This window comes from Rissa tridactyla, chromosome 12, assembly GCF_028500815.1.
Source record: "Rissa tridactyla isolate bRisTri1 chromosome 12, bRisTri1.patW.cur.20221130, whole genome shotgun sequence".
NCBI lineage: Eukaryota > Metazoa > Chordata > Aves > Charadriiformes > Laridae > Rissa > Rissa tridactyla.
In genome coordinates this window covers 4,468,348-4,489,431 of record NC_071477.1, presented here as the reverse complement: position 1 = coordinate 4,489,431, position 21,084 = coordinate 4,468,348, and the positions used below count along the sequence as shown (strand labels likewise).

At 54.9% G+C, this 21,084-nt stretch overlaps 1 protein-coding gene across 3 annotated transcripts in view; it reads right to left on the bottom strand.

Annotated features, from left to right (window-relative positions):
- The window catches only part of ZNF512B (zinc finger protein 512B), a 31,289-nt gene that overhangs the window by 5,334 nt on the left and 4,871 nt on the right, over positions 1 to 21,084 (bottom strand). The window contains exons 3-13 of one of the 3 annotated variants that reach the window (XM_054218003.1): positions 18,084 to 18,163; positions 17,172 to 17,300; positions 16,670 to 16,842; positions 16,248 to 16,501; positions 15,396 to 15,467; positions 13,041 to 13,175; positions 11,522 to 11,646; positions 8,921 to 9,013; positions 7,984 to 8,082; positions 6,972 to 7,259; positions 6,094 to 6,285 (exon numbers count right to left, since the gene is read on the bottom strand). In XM_054218003.1, the coding sequence (XP_054073978.1) occupies positions 6,094 to 6,285; positions 6,972 to 7,259; positions 7,984 to 8,082; positions 8,921 to 9,013; positions 11,522 to 11,646; positions 13,041 to 13,175; positions 15,396 to 15,467; positions 16,248 to 16,501; positions 16,670 to 16,842; positions 17,172 to 17,300; positions 18,084 to 18,163 (1,640 nt within the window). The remainder of the gene's footprint in view (positions 1 to 6,093; positions 6,286 to 6,971; positions 7,260 to 7,983; positions 8,083 to 8,920; positions 9,014 to 11,521; positions 11,647 to 13,040; positions 13,176 to 15,395; positions 15,468 to 16,247; positions 16,502 to 16,669; positions 16,843 to 17,171; positions 17,301 to 18,083; positions 18,164 to 21,084) is intronic. The other 2 variants (XM_054218005.1, XM_054218004.1) reach the window with 2 other exon arrangements.

Sequence of the window (21,084 nt, the reverse complement as noted above, 5' to 3'; positions counted from 1 at the left end):
TCTGCTTGCCACCGCGGCAAGGTCCGCAGGGGACACGGGGCTGCTGCACCGGCCACCTGAGCTGCCTGCCCGCCCGCTGCACGACCACACCAGCACGACTCCAAGCCCAACCTAGGACGGATGGACGTTACTTGGGTGCCAAGCCTCAAAAACTCACCCCGAGTCGAAGCAGGGCTGGGTGAGCTCACGGGGGGACAGTAGAGGTGGGGGTACCCCAGCAAGTGCTGCTCTCCGTGGGCACCTCCGAGCATGGGACACAGCTGCATCTGTGCATCCATGCTGACCAGGGAGGATGCACGGACAAGAGGTGCAAACCCAGGCTCTGTTTTTGAAACGTGCCCTTAGGACCCCTAGGAGCTCGCGGTTCCGATGTGGCAGGGAAGTGGCTGGCTGTATTTCTTTTCCAGCTGTGATTTTTCCTCAACGTGCTGATAAAGCTGCAAATTTGCCTTTGTCCGGCTCCCCTGAACAGGCTGCTCCCAAACCTCCCTGCAAAGGGAGCTCCCACTGAGAGCTCAGACACCAACCACTTGTTTCCACCCAAATTTAAGTGATCTGCAAGCCCCCGCAGCGCCCACCTCGGCACGTGGCGGGGCACAGCCGGAGGAGAAGGCAGCCCAGGGAGAGCCGGGCTCCGCGCGAGGGGCAGGGGCAAAGGGCCTTGCGAAACGGCGCTACGAATGCTCCTAAGGACGGATGCGGAAAAATCCCCCGAGCCCCAGTGCGCTGCTATTCTGTCGTGCTTCGCAGCCGGGGGAGATGCCAGCAGAGCCCTTTGAAGCACTGGGATGGTGCATCTACCAACCGCTTGGTCCCCCGCCCAGGGAAGGCAATGCCACCTCCGGGGGAGAACACAGGAGTCCCTTTTTGTCATTGATACTGAGAGCTGGGATGCCAAACGGCCTCCTTAATTAAAAACCAATCAATCCCATGAATGAGCAAACATTAACGGTAACCGCACACAGCCCCAGCAACAACCTCTCCCTCCGCGCGTCCCCGGGGAAGAGACGAGGGGGGATGTTCAGAGATGTGGACTCCGCTGCTCCAGCTTCCCATTCCAGAGAAAAATCCCTCCCCGCTCTCCTCCAACAGCCCTGCACAATAACATGCAAATCCCATGTCTTCCCGGGGCGCTGCGGTTCGGGGAATGTCAAAGTCATCTTTATGTCTCTATTAAGAGGGAGCCCCAGGCATGGAATATTTTATTTTTTTTTTCCATTTATTTTCCTCAAACAGCCTGTAAGTGAAAATCTTCATGGCCAAATCATTAAATGACTACAACTGGTTTTGGCCGCAGCCCATCTCTTCTGAACAGTCGAAGGATGCTGGGGTGGGAAGGCTTGTTTTCTTTGACTGACAGTTTTATTTAATTAAACTTTCATATTTCAATCCTCTCCGCTCCCTAGACAGCTCTCCCCTTCCCCAAAATATATCGCAGTAAATGAGAACCATGCAGGCTGCCTCAGCCCTGGCCAACAAACTCCCCTGGAAGCTTTACCGAGGTCCCCAGCGCGAGGCACGGCTCTCCCATCGCCCCGCGGAAACCACGGCTGATGCCGTCCGTGAGGCGAAGCCAAAACACACCCAGGGGCGCTGGCGGGCAGCTGGGTCCCATACGTGGCTCCGGGCGGCTGGGTGACACCATGTTGGAGCTGCCGAGCAAGGGGAGGAAAGACGGACTCAGCCCTGCCAACCTCTGGGTCCACAGCCGGAGCTGGGATCCGGTTTGGCCCACCAGTGACATGAATCGGCAGGGCTCAGCCTGGCTCCCGCCCGCATCGCAGGGCCATTGTTTTGGGGGACAAACCCAAGCCAGGCTCTTCTGCTCTGGAATTCACCCTTGTTCCAGGACAGGGCTTTCTTAAAAACTCAAGCTTGGAGACAACTCTTCCCCTTTAGCTTTATGACTGGCCCCTGGCAGCCCTTTGCTCCGGACCTCCATCACCCTGCCACACAGCACCCAGGCTCCACAGGGATGTGCAGCCTCCGTGACTGTCCCCAGCCCTGCAGCGACACCCAGACCCTGAGCCGTGGGGACGCAAACCGGGTGCCCTTGCACCCCACTGACCCAGACAAGCTCTGCATTACCCCCTCCGCACAGCCCAGGGGCTGCCTGGGCTGCAGGAACCCACCACCACCCCCGGCACAGAGCTGGTGGCACTTTGAAAGATGCCACCCCACCTCAAGCTCCACAGGGAAAGCATCACACCATGAAACTGTGGGAGTTCCATGGTGTTTTCTTCCCTCTTGCCTCTTAGATACCTCTTCCTTCTGCTTGACGAGGCTGTTTCTCTCAGTCCAGCCTCCAAAATGCGTAAAGGCATCACCCCCCGCCAGATCCCGGAGCCCACCACTGCCTGCCTACACCATCGAGCTGGGAATCTGCCGGCATCTCACTCCTTCTGCAGCAGCCCAGAGACCGCGCACGGGCAGGTGATGGCCCCAGCGAAGGCCGGAGGAGGGTCGGAAGATCGGCATCATCTTCATGGAGCTTCTGGAAAGGGGATTTTTTCCCAGAAAAGCAGCAGGGGTTTGCCCTTCCCCATCTGACATCCCCAGCAAGCGGCCGTTGTGAAACACCCATCTGTTTCAGCTTATCCAGAGGCAAATAAAGATCGGAGCGAGAAAATAAGACTCCAGTGTATATTTAGAAATGCTGGATTTGGTTAGCGCAGAATGAAGGCAGCACAGGGCCTGGGATCGAGCAGCAATCGTTTATTCTAATGCCATTGCTTTGGTGCGAAGGAATCCATCCTCCCGGGAAAGGCAAATGCATCCCACCATGGGCCACCAACGGGATCCAAACCCAAAGCCCCTCTCCCCAGCTGGGACCAGCTGCCACGTGGCCGCGAGGGCAAGCCATGGCTGCAGCGGGGCCATGGCTGCGAATTGCCGTATCCCTTCGGCTTGCTGAGGAGCTGCTTGCCTTCCCCTGGGGAAAAGCTTTGCTGCCTGGAGAAGAGATGGAGAGGAGGGGTGGCTTTCTTCTTCTGCTCCCTTGAAATCCACGTTGACTGCTGGCACTGTGGCAGGTAACTGGAGAGCTTGGGGATGGAGCGGGTCCTGCAAAGCAGCAAGTCCGGGTGCATCCAGCCATCACCAGTTACAGACCAGAGCTGGGAAGCATCCGTCCCTCTGGGACCTCGGAAATCCCCAGGTCTTGCTGAGATGATGCAGGAGCAGTTGAAATCTGCCACCGATCCCTGACATCCCACCTCTCTCCAAGTTCAAGCCAGCGAGGGGTCCTGCGGGCCTGGCAGCGCACTCCTAAAAGCTGGATACGGACCGTGGGAAGAAGAGGCGGTGGCGCAGCTGCTCTTCTGGGAGCCATCAGCCCTACCACCCCGGTCCCGGTTAACTGGTGTTTGTCTTTCTGCTGCTCTGGTGGCTCCGGGTTGTCAGCTCCCTCGGAGGGACGGCCACCACATGCGCTCGACGGGGCGGTGGCACGGGGACATGGGGATGCTGCCCGCTCTTCCGAGCCTCCCGTGCTGCCTGGGGCTGGACCCGCCACAGAGCTGTCCTGCCAGCACAGCCCAAGCCAGTTCTGAGGGAAGGGCTATTTTGGGGGCTGTAACAGGGTCAAACTGGGCGCTGGCAGGCGTGTTTGAGTCGCTTGCAGTTGGGAGGGTTTTTTTTCCACACCCTGAACTGAAGCAACTTGTAAACGTAGAGCAGTCCTGAGCGAAGCAAGACGCTGCTCAGCGGAGTGGCACAGAGCGTGCGGAAGTCAGCAAGCTCCCACCAGCCTCCCCAGGCAGAACCTGCCTCCCACCTCCTTCCAGCATCACACGTCGAGAAAAAAATGTCATAGACTGAACAGATTATATTTTAGAGTGTTGTCAAGGGAACGTGACAGTCACTGCAAGACGCACCCGCGGGCCCACTCACAGCTACATACGTATTCGCCCACTGCGCTGACCTCCTCCGAAATCCATCTGTGCGACACACGGCCAGCACAGCCAGAGAGAGCAGCCCTTGCAGGGCCTGAGGTCTGATCCTCCAGCCCAAGAGCCTTGTTTTGGCACCTGGGAGCTGGTCCAACTCCCCCCTCACTCATCTTCAAGGCAAACCTGTTTCTGCCAACCTCACAGCAATTCTTTTTGTTCCTTAGTGCAGAGATGGGGCTCAATTAAACTTAAACAATTAGACTCTGAGCACAAGAAATGTCTCATAAAAAAACCCAAAAACGCACCACCACAAATAGCATTTCACGGAGCATTTATGCCAGCGGCTGAGACCTTTATGATGCCTCTGTATGTCAGTTTCCACATGGGCCCCTTGTCCAGGCCTGGGATTCTGGGCTGCTCCCTCAGTTCAAACAGAAAATACCCAAAGTCAAGAGTACGGGGAGTAATTCAAAAGGAAAACAGAGGAATGCAAGTGCTGAGGCTGGAGAGGGGAGAAGAGAGCACCACACTTCTCCTCCCACAGTATTTGAAATGAAACAGCTACTTTGGGCTTGATTTTTTTACATTATAAATGCATTGCAGCTGAAGTCATCTGGAAACCAACACCACCACCAAGCATTGGGGAAACAAAAAGTTCGCAACCAGTTCTGGCCCAAAACCCCCCAGCTCTGCTCCAAGGTGGACGGCAGCACTGTGGCCAGACCCCCTTCTGCGCCAGTCGCCTCACCGGGATGCCAGGGTGGGTAAAGAAGATGCTGGTTTGTTTGTGTGCTGGTTTTTCACCTGCCCACCGCGTGCAGACTGGGAGCTGAGCCAGGCTGAGTTCCTCCAGGTCTCTGCAGGATGACGGTGGCACTTCTGCTGAGAACACACAGGTGCCAGGACAGCGCGGGACAGGCTGTGTCAGCGGGACGGCATTTCGGCTAAAGCTCTGCTGTTTTGCCACCCACTTTCCTGGGGCAAGCTGTGTCGCTTCTCGAGGCTGGCTCTGGGACTTGGGCTGTTTTCCTGGCTTGAGGAAGGTCCTTTGGGCTGGGGCTGTCCCGCGCTCTCTGCACGCTCATGGCAGAGGCACCGCCACATCCCTGCTGCAGCAAAGCTTCCTCTGCTCCTCACTCCCGCCTTTGCGATGTGCCCGATATCCTGCCCAGGGTGAATTTTGGAGCACTGGGCAAGAAATGCTCAACCATTCAGAGCAAGGCAAAGACCTGGTACCCAACTGCAGCATTATTTGCTCCAGAAACAGGCTGCAGCCTGCGCCGAGACTCGCAGGACGGCTCTGCATTGAGTCGCAGTGCTGGCCAAAAAGTATTGACCACAGGATTAAAAAAAACTCCGAATCCCTCTCTTTTTTTCCTTTTACACTGAAAAGGTTTATGATTTACTGCTGCTTCCTTCCTTTTATGGTCCAGAAGGAGCGTTCCTGGAGGGAATTTCAGCTTTGGCACATTCCTAGGAATCGCCCCCTCCTACAGCCGGGAGGGACGTTTGATTTAACACATTGCTCCAATGCCTCCCCGAAGCTCCAGACCGCCAGGGCACCAACTTTCGCTGCACAGATCCCACAGCACCAGGCCACGCGTGCATCGCCGCTGGGGACCGCACGGCTCAGCCCTTCCGCCACGCTCTGCCTTCCTCCACTCGCAGGAGCGGTGCTCCAGCGATGCTGCAGGCCCTTCCCCTCTAGGGAAGCCCAGAAAAAAGAGATGTGGAAGGGAGGAAATTCTGCCTGGGGCATCTTTGCTCTCTGACAGTGCAAAGGAGATAGTTCCAGATCTGATCTCTGCTCTCCTCACGTGCTCCTCTTGGCTGCCAGCCCCAGCTTCACTGCTGAGCACGGACCAGAACTGACCTCCCTCCACAACATCCTCCTGCCTGGACTCTGATCTCTCCACTGCCCACGAAGCACCACCTTTTGCTTCATTTAGATTTGTGTCCTGGCAGTGGCAAGGGCAAAGCTGCCTGCTGCCGGGCTTGTACGGAGCCTCCAGACCACTGGGGCTCAGCCTGTGCTGGGTGGGCTCTTCAGCAATAAATCTGCCATCACAGCTAATTGATTTAAGGCACAGCAAACGAGACACATGAGCCCTCAGCCAGCTGGGGCCATGCTGGCATCCCAGGATCACTGTGTACAGTGAGTGTAAAAAAAAGAAAAAAAAAAGGAGAAATTAAGGCTTCTCACCCGCTTTGTTTCAGGCACCAGGTCATCCTTCATCCTCCGCTTGGTCCAATCCCTGGCGAGCTCATCCTCCGCTATCTCCTGAAGGTGGAAGACGGCTACTTGGGCCGATGTCCGACGGATGCGGCCGCTTGGGGTCCTTTCGAAATCTTCTATGGGGCCAGGCTCTGGTTTCACCTCTGGCTCCTCCGGCGGCTGCAAGAGAGACAGAGTCAGGAGGGGCACGAGGAGGGGAGAAGAGGTGAGCTCTGAGGGAGAAGAGGCAAGCTCTGAGGGGAGAAGAGGCGAGCTCTCCCGCCCCGGGACGGGGAGGGGATGCTGGGGCTTGGGATGCGCGTTTGCAGACCTGCTTTGTGCAGGCGGGGGCTGCAGTGACACCAGTGTGCCTCTGCCCCCGAGCATGGGAACAAGGGGAGCACCCCCGCCTCCCTCAGCCCAGCAGACAGCCAGGCGTTAGACTGATTGCGTCCTTTCACGCTCCCACGTGTATAAACGTCTCCATTTATTAAGAGTTAGGGAATTATTAGCGTTGGATGCGCTGTCAGTAGGGATCAACAGAACAGAAAAGGATGCTCCCTAGGGACAGATCCTGCCACCCCAGCGCTGGCAAGCAGCCGACGTGCGCTTGCTGCCTAGGGAGCGGCCTGAGCTCTGTTTTTATTCCCTGCAGAGCATGGATGCAGGGTGGGCTGGAGCACAGCCCCGCAGACATCAGGGAAGGGGAACGCTGCCGACCGCTCCGCTCCCATAAACGCAGCATCCTGCTTTTCCGGAGGGGTGGAGGGGGCTGTAGCCCTTTCCCCCCAAACACTGCAGGGTACAACACACACGCGTGGTGATGAGGGGGAGAAAAAGAACATCGGTCCGATGTCTGCACCTGCCTTGCCCGGCCCGGCCCTGCCCGGCTCTGTCCTGCCCGCCGGCTCTGCAGCTCTGCAGTCACCCCCGGGGGGGGATGGCCCCGCTCCTCGGGCTGCGGAGGCGTCCGGGGGGCTCACCGAGGCCGTGTGTTCTGACCGCACATGGTAATCGTGACCGGCCTTGGATTTGTACTTCTTGCTGCAGTGTGGACAGCTGAAGACAGGCTTGTCAGCCTCGGCGAGCTGCTTCCCACACCGCTTCTGGTGGTACTGGTAGCCCATCAGGCTGGAGAAGTTGGCCACGCAGCCCTACGGAGATGGGGAGAAGGGGAGGGTTAAGGAAGGCTGGGGCTTCATCTGCCCTTATCAAAAATGTTCCAGGTGCCATCGCTCTAGGGAGAAACACATCCCAAGGAGCTCCCCCTCTGCAGAGCAGCTCTGCCAACCCGTCCCCTCTAAGCGATGCGGGGGGGTCATTGGCCAGCCCCTCTGCCCCAAAAGCCACACACAGGCAAAACAGCGCTGCAGAGGGACAGGGGGAGCAGTGCCCATCCCTACCTGCCCCAACACACTGACAGAGCTCCCCGGACAGATGCACAGCGGGCAGCAGGAGGGGAAGGCGTTGGGAGAGGCGCTGCCAGCACAGAGGGTAAAGCATCCAGGGGGACAAACCTCTGCCACACGCCCCCGTTACCTGTTCGTGACTTGTCTGCAACCAGCTCATGACCGTTTTTTGGTGTGGTTTGGTTCAGTTTTACACTGTGCCCGGGCCAGCGCCAGCTGTGCCCCTTCCTGAGTTCAGGAGGCAGAACCCGCCCTTCAGCGCTCCTCAACCTGCCCTACGCCCACCCTCCTGCCGGGAATACCTGTCACCGGAGCGCATGGAGCCAGGGATGGGGACCGGGATGACTGAGCTAAGGCGGAAAAGTCAAGAGCGTGCCAAGGGATGCCTGGAGAGCGCAGGTCCCCCTCTGCATTGGGACTCGCTCCTTTCACCTTTTCACAGAACGAGAAACAGGAATCGTTCTCGTACCTCATTGGGGCATTTCAGTTTTCCCATCTGCTTTAGCACTTTCCTCAGCCTTTCCCGCTCTTCCTGTTCACCAAGTCCAGCGGTTTCCACAGGAACAGGCTGGAAACAAGGAAGTAACAGAAGCGACAGAGTCAGCCATTTACTCATGTCCTCTGTGCCAGGAGTGGGTGGTAAACCTCTGCCTCGCAGGAGCTGCCCTTGGCTGGGGGAACCTCTCGTTAGAAGAGCTGGATCTCCCACTGCTTTACCGCATACCAACGCTTTTGCTGTTACGTGCCAGATCTGCTCATGCCTTTCCTGTGTTTGCACCCAAAGGGCCAGCTGAGAGACCCCGGAGCAGTTCCTGCATGGAGGATTCACCAGCCAAACTGAGGAGCAGGAGGTTAACGCACAGGTAAAAGACAAGTCACAACTGGTAAGCACGGGACATGGAGAAATGTGGTTATGCCTTGCTCTGGTATCTCAGAGACGTATGCAACTGGATTTTTAAGAACAGCACCTAAACTGGCGCCTGCTGGATTTTATTCATGATAAATTTTGCGGTTCCTTCTCACATGCGTGGTGGAGAGTTAGAGACTGGATTTTGAGATTCGTGCAAGGCAGAACCCATCAGTCCCAGATTTGTGGGCACAGTTTTGGAGGCAGAGCTTTGCCATTCAAAATCTGCCTCACCGTACTCACCAAATCTTCCCCCATTCTGAGATTTGAAATCGGGGGTTGAACATGAGCCTAACCAGCTGCCTGGGAAGGAATGGCTTTGCTCGGCAGGGAAGGGCAATGGCTACCATCTGTATTGAGCAGCACGTGAAATGCCGCAAAGATGGTGTTGTGAATCCCTCCTTTGCAAAGACAAAGGAAAGCGGACTGCCGATTTCTTCGTCTTCCGCATCTGCATCAAGAAACGAGGCGCGGGCCGGAAGCAGCCCAGCTCTCTTACCTTGCTGACGTGTTCAGCCATGGTGTGGTAATTCAGCCCAGCTTTGGACTTGAACTGTTTTTTGCAGTGCTGACACTTCAAGGCATCCTGCAGCTGAAGGAATTAGAGGCAAGTCACCACGGAGGCCACGGTTCACCGTTCATTTTTCCAATGGCTGTTGCTGCTCATCAATAAGCCCCGTGGGCAGCTGTTGCTGCAGCAGTACCCAGCGGTGGGATCCAGCAGGCAACACAGCGTCCCTGTCCCCCATCCCAATCCCAGCCTGCAGCTCAAGAGTTTTCTCTCTGTTGTCCTGGATACTGTTATCAAACCCACATGCCCAATTTTTGGAAAACATTCCATTTTGGATGTAGATTTAAAGCCCCACTGGCTGGAAACATCTGGACCTGGTGTCTTAGTCTTCCTGTTAAAGGGTTAGGAAAGAGAAGAAGCTTTGATCTACCAATATGTTAGTGGACTGTGCTCTGCAGCCCTATTAACTATGACAGATGCTGGCGTACGATACGCTTTCTGGGCGCCTGGGCTGTTTGGAATTAAGACGCTGCTGGACACGATCACAGCAGAAGACTTCCCGCCTCATACTGCTCTGTCGTTTGACCCGACTTGGCCTCCTGAGTGACTGGGGGGACGCATTAAATGCACACACCGATGTACAAGGGGAACTTGCAAAGCGAGTAAGCAAATCGTGACTTTTGCTGGGGCAGGTACCAGAATTTATTGACTCAGGAGGTGAATGGTCTGAGCACCAAAAGACAGGATGTCTCGGCAGGGAGCCGGTGCCTGGACGGCTGTGGCCATTCCTGCTCCTTCTGCCTGGCTGATGCTCCACCTTCACCACTTCCCCTTCAATCAAGCCTGGGCTAGAAGCCGGAGAGGGAACGAAGATGGAGCTGCAAATTCCTCCTCATCCTGGAGCTCTGGGGAGATGAAGAATAAACTCACTGCACCAGTTGGGAATGTCTCACTTGTACCTGTGCTCCCATGGGCTAATCTTATTCCAGACCCAAGCGCTGATCCTAACAAGGTGGATGCTAAAAGCTCCGTGACTCATCAGATGCCAATGCCAGCCAATTTGGGGTTTACTCCTCTGATCAACGCTGAAGAACAAGCCACGTCCATATTCTAACAAGTCCTCCCACCTGGGACACCAGTGGGATATACCTGCCCTCATCTCCTTCAGGCCCAAGCATATTGCAACCATTCCCATCCATTACTTCCTTTCCAAAACCAAAGGAAACACAGCAGACCGCTCAGTGACAAGTAAGGAATGAAGAAAAACAATTTCCGTTGTTTTATAGGAGTTTTGGGAGCCTGCATATCCTTTTCCCATTGTCCAGCTAAGAAATACTTCAGTCGTTAAAGCAGAGAGCAAGCTGAGAGGGTGCCTGCACTACAGGGTCACTTCTGATGGGGGAACACCGTGCCTGTAGCAGCGGGGCTTCGCTAAGGACGTGCCATAGCTTCATCTCTGAGATGAAATGCTGAGACCTGTGGTTCATGCACCCAGAATTTGGGGATTGTCCTCCCTGGGCCACAGGCTGCTCTGGTAGGGATGGTGCAAAGCAGCCCAGGTCCCAGTGCGGCACAGCCAGGCCTGGCAAGGACCGTGCCTCCCGGGGAAGGGTGACAAAACACCCTCTCTTCGTGCTGCAGCCCCGATTCCTCGGCTGAACACCCACTGGCCTATTTATAGTGGAGAAGACAGGCCTGATTGCTCTGGCAGAGTCCCGCTCAGCAGGCCGGCCGGCCGTGCAGCCCGCGCGGAGCCTGCCTGGCTTGGGACACGCTCCAAAGCACAGGAGATAGGAGCAGTGGTGGCCAAGATCCCCACTCCACTGAAGCCAGGAGGACGTCAGAGGAGGCAGGATTCTGCCCGGCATCGATGTAGTACAGGGTCTGAAAGGGAGAGCAGCCTCCCACTGCTGTATAAATAGCACGGCAAAGGCTGAGGAGGCATTTACAGAAAATGAATGTGGAATCAAAGCCGAGCCACATATTTTCAAAGCGGAAGGCATCGATCCCATGTCGGCTTTCTGTGGGGATGGCTCTGCACCACGCCAGGTGACGGATGAAGACGTAATCTTGTGCTCTGATGGATGGCAGTGTGGCAGAGAGACAATTTTTCACTGCACCATTACTGAACTCCTGCGTCTTGACAGCCCGCCTGAGCACATCCAAGCTCGGTGTCTCCCCGAGACGTGCTCTCATTCAACCACAATTTATCTGGCCTGATGCAAGGCATGGCACACAGCGAAATCCCGCAGCCAGAACTCTGGAGGAGGCCAGATTAGAAACAACCCCAACAATCTCTCCAGCCTTAAAACTATTCGTTTAGCTACTAGAAATACCCAGCTCTGCTGGAGACATTAGGGCAATGGGCCCAGACCACAAAGGGCTTCAGAATCGCTGGGAATTAGGTGTCCAAATCCCTCTGAATTGATGCGAGGCTGCCAGCTCTCTGAAGATGACTAGCAGGCGCTCTATCAAACACAGCCCAGAACTGGTTTTAGGAGCACCAATGTGCATTTATGAGTGGCACGTGTACACGTCCATTCCCCTCCAAAATCCATATATGCCTGATTGAATAAAGCAAGTCCTTACTTTCTGGCAGACATCCATGTGCTTTTTGAGCCCCACAATAGTTTTCCTGGTTATAACGCTGCAGGTTGGACAGGCGACTTCTCCCTTCTCGCTGATCTCTCGCTGCCACTGGTCCTCGGGGTTTGCTGGCGAGGGAGAGGGGAGAGGTGTTACACCCAGCCGCAGAGACAGCAACCTGCCTGGGCTGCTCGGCAGAGGACAGGCCTGTCGTAAGCTTTGCTTTGCTATGTTAAAAAGCACGCAACCGGGAAAAGTTCCTGATGTTAAAACAAGAAAAATATTCTCCCATGCACAGGCCAAGCTGGGCGCAAACCATGCAGGCACTTACAGCTCTGCCTGCCCCACGCCTCCTGCAGCTGCCTGAGCAAACTGGGTCACTGGGACAATTTACGTGGCATTTCATTACCTGCCGGCATTTTATGGGGACAAGGAGGTTCACCTTTCCAACCCCGCTGGCATCCTGCATGCTAAGAGTTAAAACATGATGATGCCCTCAGCCATCTCATCTTGCCCTTGTGTAGAATAACTACCCCCTGCCAAACAAAACAATTAGCGGGAGTGAAACAAAGGTGAGTGTCTAGGCTCCATCCGGACGTGTGCCTGGAAAGCTTCCCTGGCACTCCTCTTCCCGGCAGACACACAGGCAGCTAGGGGAGTGCTAGCTTCCAGGCATCTGTTTATTTGAATGGCTGTGACTGGCTTAAAAAACACCCGAAATAAGAGATACGTGGGGCCAAAACCTGCTCCCAGGTCCAGAGTTCACGTCGTGTTCTCAGCAGAACGGTGCTGGGCTTCCAGCAAGGGAAGCCCAGTCTGAATAAAATCCGCCAAGTCTGTTTATTTGGATGCTTTTGCACGGCTGTGAGATCAGAGAGTCGTTTATTTGAATTTGAAAGCAGTGTAAGGAATTGCAGCTGTGTTTATCTTGCACATCCTGCATTCCTCCCGCTGCCAGAGCTCCCAAGAAAAGTCAGCAACCTGTGCTAGGGTGTAGGCTGCACCTCGGAGAAGGCAAAACTATGCACAGAGTTATGCGCTGGTGTCATTCATGGAGATGATCTTAGAAAAATGCCATCATCCCAGACGCTGACCCAAATTGCGGTCACACTGAAGCCAAGTGGAAGCAGGATTTGGCTACCATCTCCCCACACTTGCAGTAGTCTGTCCTGCCAGTGAAGCAAAGGTAGGGTATCCCTTTCAGGATGTCAATTATGGCTGCACCAGTATTTTATGAGCAGCGGCTGTCCCCATGTCTGTGACAAACTCTGAAAGGGCAGGAGCTGTGTGCTCCTACTTTTGATTTTGGGCTGCTTTTGCTCACAAACCTGCTAGAAAACTCACCCAGCAAAGAGCCCGCTGGGCCAGGAGGGGTGAGGGGACCACTGCCTGTGGGTGAAGGTGGGGCCCATGGTGTGAAGGTGGGGCCCATGCAGGCTCGGAGCAGAGCACGGGACTGAGCCGGTGCACAGCTAAGCTGCATGCAGAGCTGCTGCCTGTGCTTTGCCTCCAGCAGCCTCACCTGCCGGTAGATGCACAGCCACTTCCTTCTTCACACCAGCTCCTGGGGATTTCTTTTTCAGGTCCTCCATGTTGGTGCTCCCCTCCAGCTTCTTAGCTCGATGGGCTTTCGCCTTGTCCTCCGCTTTGACAAGACCTGTAGAGGGAGGGGATTTTTATTCAGTACTTGCTTTAATACCCTCAGACCAACTTGCATTTAGCAGGTAAAAAGTCTCAACCTCTGACCTGAGCTGGCTGTAGGTCTGCCAAGGCTGTATATGTAGGATCAAGTCCATAACTACAAGCAATATCATAACAGCTTGTGGTATTTTGTAAACAGAATCATTTCCCCCAACCCAGACAGTTTATGAACTAAGGAAACACCACAGCAAATCGGGGTAGGATGCTTTGAGCAAGGCAGACTGTGCGGAAGACAGGCTGGGGAGGAGGTAAAAGGACATTTTGCAAGAAATTAAAAGTTGAAATCGGAACAGCAAATTCAGGATATAAAACTGATGCTCCTGCTGATGAATCTGCACCGGAAAGGCTGTCTAACTGCATAGACCAAGGAACTGGGGTCCCTCTTGGCTAATTCTGGGATCTCACAGCAGATCCCACAGGACCTTTTCTCCCTGGACCTGTACACAATTGTCACAATAAACATAGGTCTCTCCTGGTCCCGCCAGGTGCTGCAAAAGGTCAGGAGGAAACAGAAGGAGAGGAGGGGTGACCAGGCAACAGGCACATGGGGAAAAGGAAACCTGGCGTGGCTCCCCTGGGTTGCTGGTGACCGTCATCAAGCCTGCCTGCAAAGCGGAGAGGAACTCAAAGGCTCTCAGCCAGCATCTCCCGAGTGCATCCACCCTCCCACCTTGTCTGTGCCTCATCCCCGCGCAGCTGCTCGGGCAAAGCGTGTGCTCCCCATTCAGCCTAAAGGCGTGGGTGCCAATCACCGAAGCACCCTCCCTGCACCAGCAGGGCCAAGCGAGCAGGAGGAGGCTCAGCACACGCTGAGGACATGCTGACAGTGGCAGTACTGCCCGATCCCCCTCTGCTGCGCAGAATCCCTCGGCAGTTCAAACACAACTTGCAAAGTTGCTCTGGAAAGGCTAGCGAAGAGAGGAGGGAGGCTCTACCCTGGGTCCACCCCCCACCCCCCCCCAAATTCACGTGCTGTTCAGCCCTGTGCCTGTGCTTCCACAGAAGGTGCTGGAGGCAACACAGTGAGTGCCAGGGTCAGATCCACACCCGCCCTGCAAGGGTCCACATGTCCCTGCATTTGTGGGACGTGGCTCTTGTAAACCCACGGTCTGAATGGAGACATCATCCCATGACAGGCTGGTGGCACCCGTGTCTTTGGGGAGCAAACCGCTGTGTTCAACCCAGGGGATGTAGGCAAATGCCTGCCCCATCTTCACTCTCCATTTGAGGCAGCGGGTCACCGGAGAGACTAGCTTATTCTCGAGGAACCCACAGCAGACATTTCAGTCTGTGGCAGTGCCTCTGTGGGGAAGTTAAGGGAAACAACCCCAGACTTTCCAGGAGCCAGGAAATTGCAGAGACGACATCCAGCCTGCTCTTCGGTAAGTGTTTAATTCCTTCAAAGCCATTAGTGTCTTTCCCCCGAGTGCCTCTTGTACTGGAAGGTGCTGCCTCCTGCAGTGCCTGGAAATCCACTTTTTATTTCCCTGGTTGAATGAATTTCATAGCCAGTCTGAATCCAGCTGCTCTTGTGCCAGGGATGCTCCAGGTTTCCTCCCTCCTGTCCAGCCCAGCCAGCTGTATTTATGGAGCATGACCACAGTCCCACTCGCTCTTGCTTTGTCACACTGAAGCAGACAACTCCTAAGCCTCCTCTCAGAAAACGTCCCAGGAACACGTCTCTTCCCCCTTGAATTCATTTTCTTGAAAGTGGGTGACCAGCATTGGAGCCAATGTCTGAGGGACGGATGCATCACCCAGCCCTTCTACGCAGCAGAAATCCTTCTCGATGCCATTGGAAACACTGTGATGTCCCAGGACTGTGGGATGACGATGACATGATGTTTCGCATGTCTCACTTGTGTCAGCAGCTTGTTACTCTTGTGTTAGAGCTGGACATACCCAGGTCCTTTCCTCTCTTCCCTCATTTCCCAACAACAGGCTCCCGAGCAGAGCAGACAGGGTTGTTACCAGTGCCAGCTCTGCTGCTGCCTTTTCATCCCCTTCATGACACTCTTATGGTAAGACACCACCTCCTCCAGCACGATATCCCCAGGCTCCAGGTGGCCATCTCGTTATCTCCACCACAGGTAAGGCTCCTGGGGAAGTGGCTTCCCCAAAATGCCCCAGGGGGAAGCTACAACCCTACAGCTGACCAGAGTCGTCCCTGTATTACCTTTCAGTCCAAACGTCCCCGAGATGGATGGCTGCTCCCCCGTAAATTTCTTAGGAGTTTTCTGTTTCCTTCCTGACTCAAAAGAGAGAAACAGAGAGAGAGATTTGGTCAAATAACTGTACTGCCAGGGCGGCTTCAGCAGTCCCAGGGCACGGGGTGGGCACACGCTCCGTGTCAGGAGTGGATCACCTTGAGGAGGCCTTTACCACTGTGAAATATAGGGGCTGTTGAAGCAAGCACCCACCCACCGAACAGTCACGGGATTCTGCTCCCCACCCCACAAAACCAGGAGAAATAATGGTATCCAGGGCTAATTCAACTAGTGGAAGTGGTGGCTCTGTCTAGTGCCAAAAGCCACGTGGTTTCCACAGCCGCGGCAGCTAAGGTGGCTGGTGGTGGTTCACTTCGGTGCTGCAAGCAGTGTAATGCCATGCCATGATGGGGACAACCGTCCCTGCCAGCCCTGCAGTGGTAATGGGCAGAGTGAGGCTCCTTACCCCGTCCCAATATTTAGAAAAACGGGTTTGCCAGAACCACCCTGGTTTAAACTGCTACACTCAGTGAGGGCAGACAGGCTGACAAAGCAGCTCGCTGTGCTGCCGGGAATTCAATCCATTTCCAATCCTACAGGTCCTACAGAAACACCCCTACCACAGCTGCAACCGTTTTTTAACTCCCAGTGGAACTCACTGCTGCAAGAAACTTGGGGGGATAAATTATCAGCACGTTGAAACAAGACTTGGACACGCTCAGAGAGACACTTGCAGCAGCGCTGGTTGGAGCGGAGCCCCTTCCTGCGGGATACCCCTCTCTGGGCTCCTGAACCAGTGTAGCCCCGGGCTCTAATCTTACTGTGCTTCATCCTCTCGGGGTCTTCCTCCTGCAGCGAGGCCTGGCTGCCCCCCTGCTGCACGGCATCCTTGCCGCTCGAGGACTTTGCCGTGGGGGTGGCGGCTGCCATTGCCTCGGCTGCTGCGATCTGAAACTCCTTGCTCTCCCGGCTCTCCGCCAGGCACTCGCCATTCTCGGCATGGTCCTGGGCCACGGCTTTTTCCGTCTTTGCCTGTTTGGGATGGATGGTGGGGCAAGCTGAACTCTCAGCAGCTCTAGGGCAAAGCACAGAGGGCTTGTTTAAAGAGGGCTTGTTAGACAAATGTCCTGACACCTCTCCCCCCCTCGCCAGCCCAGATCATGGGAATGGAGGCAGGCACGTTCCCCTTCTCCCAGCCATCCCTACGCTGCCACCACCACGCAGCCCAGCCACAGCCTGATACCTTTTCTTGCCACTGCTCTTCCCAATGGCCTTCGGCACTTTGTTTTCTGCTTTGCTGGTTGGCACTGGACGGTCCAAGTGATTCCAGAGCCGATGCTTTTCTAGCTGGGTTTTGGAGGTGAAGGCAGCTTCGCAGTACGAGCATGAATACGTCAGCTTCTCAGAGATTGCACCCTGTGTGGGGAGAGACAGGTGAAGACGGACATTAGATCATAAAAGGGAGGGTTTTTTTTGATGCAGGCACAAACACAAATCATGTGTAACACCCTTCCACCCCTCCAAACAGTTACCAATGGTCCATAATCCCCCAGGCCAGACCTCACACTGAGCTGGCGAGATCCCAGTCCCTCTCGTACACACCTCACAAACTGCCCCTGGCCCATCTGTGCCCTCTCCATTTTCATCTCACATTTCTTGTGGGGTTTAAGGCTCAAGAGGGGTTTTACCCTGTAGATGGTAGAGCTGGCCACCGGAAAGGGCAGACAGCCTTCCAGTCTCCTTACCCCTTGGCAACGCTGATAGTGGTACTTCAAGCCATAGATGCTGGGGAACTCCAGCCAGCAGCCTGAATTGGGACATTTCACCCTGGAGTGGGCTTTGAATTCGTCCTTCCACTGGTTCATCAAGGGGAGCTGGGAACAGGAGAGACAAGAGGCATAGCTGAGCGAAAGCATCGCGTGCCTGGGTGCGTGCTGGTGCATCCCGAGGGGGCCGGGGGGACACATGGGACCTCCGATCATTCCTGTCTACCCCTTCCCACCGCGCAGCAGCAAAGTGGACCCCAGGGCTGTGTTTCAGTGCAGCGGTGCTCTGTAAGAGGTGCTGGGACAGATGCTGTAGGCTCTACAGGCTAATGATTCCTCCCGAGAATTTACCTTGCCGTGCCTCCCAGAGCACACGCACGCTCCCAGCCAGCCTGGGTAATAAATCAGGCCAGAATTCACCCAGGTGATTTAACCACCCCACATTTCATCTAGTCAGTAAATCACCCCATGCCCACGCTCTCATGACAAACTGCTCTGTGTGTTGTCCACGCTACCACGCAGGATTAAACTGCACAACTCTGCAGGGAATAAATCACTCCCTCGCCAGTGCTGACGGATCAATAGCGAAACCTGACATGGCTGCGAGAGAATACAGCTCATCTGGGAATGGGCCCGCAAAGGAGAGGCTGAAGGGGGGTACTGTTGCCCACCAGGGTTTTGGAAGATGCTGGGTGCTGGCATGGAGGGGATTCAGGGGCCAAGATCTTGCCGATCCCAAGACAAGGCTGCTCTGAAGGTTAAGCCACCGGGAAGGCAGGTTTAACCCCACAGTGGGGCTGGCTGGAGCGTGTGGTGCAGCAAGATGCAAAGGGCAAGTCAAAGGGAGCAAGGCAAGGAGGGTATCGGGGATCAGAGCGCGCGGGGTCTTACAGGGATGTCTTTCAGCGCCTGGTTCTCAGCCTTGGGTCGTCCTTTCTTCCTGCCTTCGGTTTTGTCACTGGTTGCATTTCCTGCAAAGAGATGCAGCACATGTCTCCCGCTGTCCGGCCAGCCGTGCCAGAGGAGCCACTGTCCCGGCAATCCTGCTGTCCGTCCGGCTCCCTCGCTCTGGATGGGGTCCACCTCCGCCCTGGGCTACTGTGCCCCAGCCCTGACAAAGTCTGAGTTTCTCCTTTGGAAGGCAATGCCAGCTCCCCTGCAAGTCAGCGCACAGCCCCTACACCCGCAGGTACCTGCACGGGAGATGGCTGCTTCTCTGGTGTTTGCTGATGACCCCTCTCCTTTCATTTACAGAGTGGTTTCAGCACAGCTGGGCCTTGCTTTGGAGAACCATCCTTTCATTTGGGTTGGAAGAGATCCTTCAACAACTATGCTACTTAGCAAAAGAAATCTGCGTCCTAGGTCAGCAAGCTGGACCCCGGGCAGGGTGTCGAGGACAGAAATGCCCCATTCCCTTTGCTCGGCCAGTGCGGTTGAGCAGCCCCGGGGCTGCAGGAGGACACTGGCCCAGGGGATGTGACAAGCACATGGAGAGCAGCAGGGATGGAGATGGCCCCAGACCAGACACTTCGGCTCACAACGGCCCCCAACTCCTTGATTTCACACCCAAAGCGGATTGAGCAAAGCAGTACAAAAATCACAACTTTCACATGGGTTTGCGTGCATGGGCTGAGGATCCAAATCAACCAAATCAACCCACTTTCACATCCAACCTTCAATCTCTCCAAGAAGAAACAGAGCACCCTGGTCACCCCACAGGTCTGGGGAACCTTGCGAGACCCCACTTCCTTCGCCCACACCATCTCCCCTCGGCTCTGAGCTCCTGGCAGGCCTTAAGCTGAATTTTGAGGACTAACCTGTAATATTAAGTGATGCTGGGAGTCAGTGTAACCCAAAGACGAGCTGGACGGACGCGAGTGGCCAGTGGGAAATACTGTGTACAGAAAACTCAGGCTGAAATCTGGGAGGCCTCAATCAATAAACTGGGAATAAAAGCCATTTGCTACAAGAATAGAAACAAGCCAAAAAGGATCCCTGAGAAGGAAACCCCCAGAACAGCTAGGAAAAGATAAATGAGACTGAAAAAACTAAACTCAACCTGTAAAACACTCTTCTCTGGAGAAAATCGGGTAAGAAGAAGAGATTGGACGCTGAGCCGGCAATCCCTCCAGCTCCTGAGAAACCAGAGCTCAGCTCCAAGCCTGGCACTAGCTGTACTCAGAAGCCAATCCAGAATTTTTTTTGGAACAAGGGAGAGAGATCAAACAGAAAGCCAACCAGTTACCTACAAGGCACTGCCAAAACCACCTTTTCATGCCTTCTGCCCCAGCAGCCAGGGGTAAAATAGCAAACAAGACAGTCAGCTCATTTATTTTGAGTCCCCTGAAGTCACGCCAGCTGGTTTGCTCCACTTTGACACCTGTGAAAGCATCCCTCGGTGATGTAGCATCCTTTGGGAATCCCTCGAGCCCAGAAGGCCCCGTCTACAGGACGTGGTGATCTTTATGGATGATAAAAAAAAGTCCTTAAACCGTCACTTACCCGCTCCCCCCTGCAAGGCAGCCTCTAAGGTGTCCTGAAAACACCCCGCTGGGTTTGGACTCCTACCTGCCTGGCTCCTGCTCCAAAGCAGCACGTGGCCCTAAGGAGAGGGGAGGGTTTTCCAAGCACGGCCCGAAACCGTGCTAGCTCTGGAGCAACAGTGCAGGCTTCATTTCAAAATTCTGAGTGAGTGCCCAAGAAGGATGTCTGTGCATCGCAGCTGCCCCCTGCATTTTGTATTTTCTCCACCGCTCCTAAATGCACACTTAGACCAGGCTTTTCCCCCACACTCGTGTAAGCGAGGGCCTCACCCTACGCATGAAACGGAGCTATGTTTCTTGCACATCAAAGGACTCCACGAGCTGGGATTTTATGAAAAAACACCGAATTATACAGGATTTGCAGCAAAAGCTCACAACACTGCAGTTACCTGCTTATTGTTCTGTTTTCCCTTTCTCTCCTAAACACTTCCAAATATTCCAAATTCGGTATGTCCCACAACAGCTTATCCCTGCCCCTCCAGAGCAGCTGGCACGTCTGGGGTCCCGGCTTGCGTGAAAGCTCTCCTCTCGTTTTCACAACTTACACCAACTTTCAAAACTTTTGGGGGCGTTTCGTGCCAAACACAAGAGCTCCCCAGTCTAGCCACCCCTCAACGCCCTCACTGCTCAGCTGCCAGCTGGGGACAGCAAGGACAGGGATGGGAGGAGCAGAAAACACGTCTCCTCTCCCAACATCCCACTCCTGGCTACCAACCACTGTCTGTGCTAAACGCCGACCCTTACAGGCGCTCGTAGGGGACAAGAACCCAGTGGTGCTCAGTGTTGTGGCTGGCACCATGGCTGCGTGCCACTGCAGTTTTGGGCTGAGTCAGACAGGTGGAAACATCACGCTCTTTAGAAACAGGCACCAGGGATGGCCTTGAGGCTTCTCCGGACCAAGACCTGGCTTGGAAAGGATGCTCCCTGCCCCAACCAGTCAGCTCCATCTGAAGGGGGGCCAGCAAAGCAACCACAGGAGAGGCCCCGGTCTCCCCAGTCCACATCAAGCCCAATTCACCCCGATGAAGTGAACCCTGGCAGACATTTCCACCTCCAGCACTTTCCCAGGGGGAGCAATGAAACATCCTCATCACGGAGTGTCCTTCACTCCACTTCATCACTTTCTGTCCACCTAAACCAGAAGGAATGGCTAAAAAAAAAAATAATAAAAAAGCTTTTCTGCTTTTGAAGGTGCTGATAAAATGTGGCACAGGGAAAAACACTCTCCCAAACACAGGTATGTTCACACTGCTGACAGTTGGAGTTCATTCCCCTTAGCAATAAGTTACACGCCTCTGCTAGCAATTATGGCTTCAACCGCCTCAAGGAAAGAGCGGCATTTGGGAAAC